Source organism: Myotis davidii, unplaced genomic scaffold, assembly GCF_000327345.1.
Source record: "Myotis davidii unplaced genomic scaffold, ASM32734v1 C61488691, whole genome shotgun sequence".
Taxonomy (NCBI): domain Eukaryota; kingdom Metazoa; phylum Chordata; class Mammalia; order Chiroptera; family Vespertilionidae; genus Myotis; species Myotis davidii.
The window spans coordinates 1-262 of NW_006319776.1; the positions used below are offsets into that span (position 1 = coordinate 1).

The window sequence follows — 262 nt, forward strand, 5'->3', positions numbered from 1 at the left end:
CAGTTTTCTGGGGCTGACCGTGCAGTGTCCCCATACATAGCCATGCACTGATTATCAGGGTTTCTGCACAGACCCCCAACACAGTAGTGCAGTCTACCGCACGACGTCCCATCTTGCTTATAGGTGTCTGTGGGGCACTCTGCAGAGGTGCCATCACAATACTCTGGGAGGTCACACTCTCCCAAAGCAGAACGGCACATGAACCCCTTATTCTTCAATCGGCAACCAAAACAGCAGAGTCCATCACTACATTCTGCACTCC

General features: G+C 52.3%; 1 protein-coding gene across 1 annotated transcript; it reads right to left on the reverse strand.

The window, feature by feature from the left end:
* Positions 1-8: 8 nt before the first annotated feature.
* On the reverse strand, positions 9-257 carry LOC107185235 (disintegrin and metalloproteinase domain-containing protein 1a-like; the record flags this gene model as incomplete). Its single annotated transcript, XM_015572886.1, has 1 exon — positions 9-257. A coding segment is annotated over one exon (249 nt), but the record flags the coding sequence as incomplete, so codon positions are not given.
* Between the last annotated feature and the right edge of the window lie 5 nt (positions 258-262).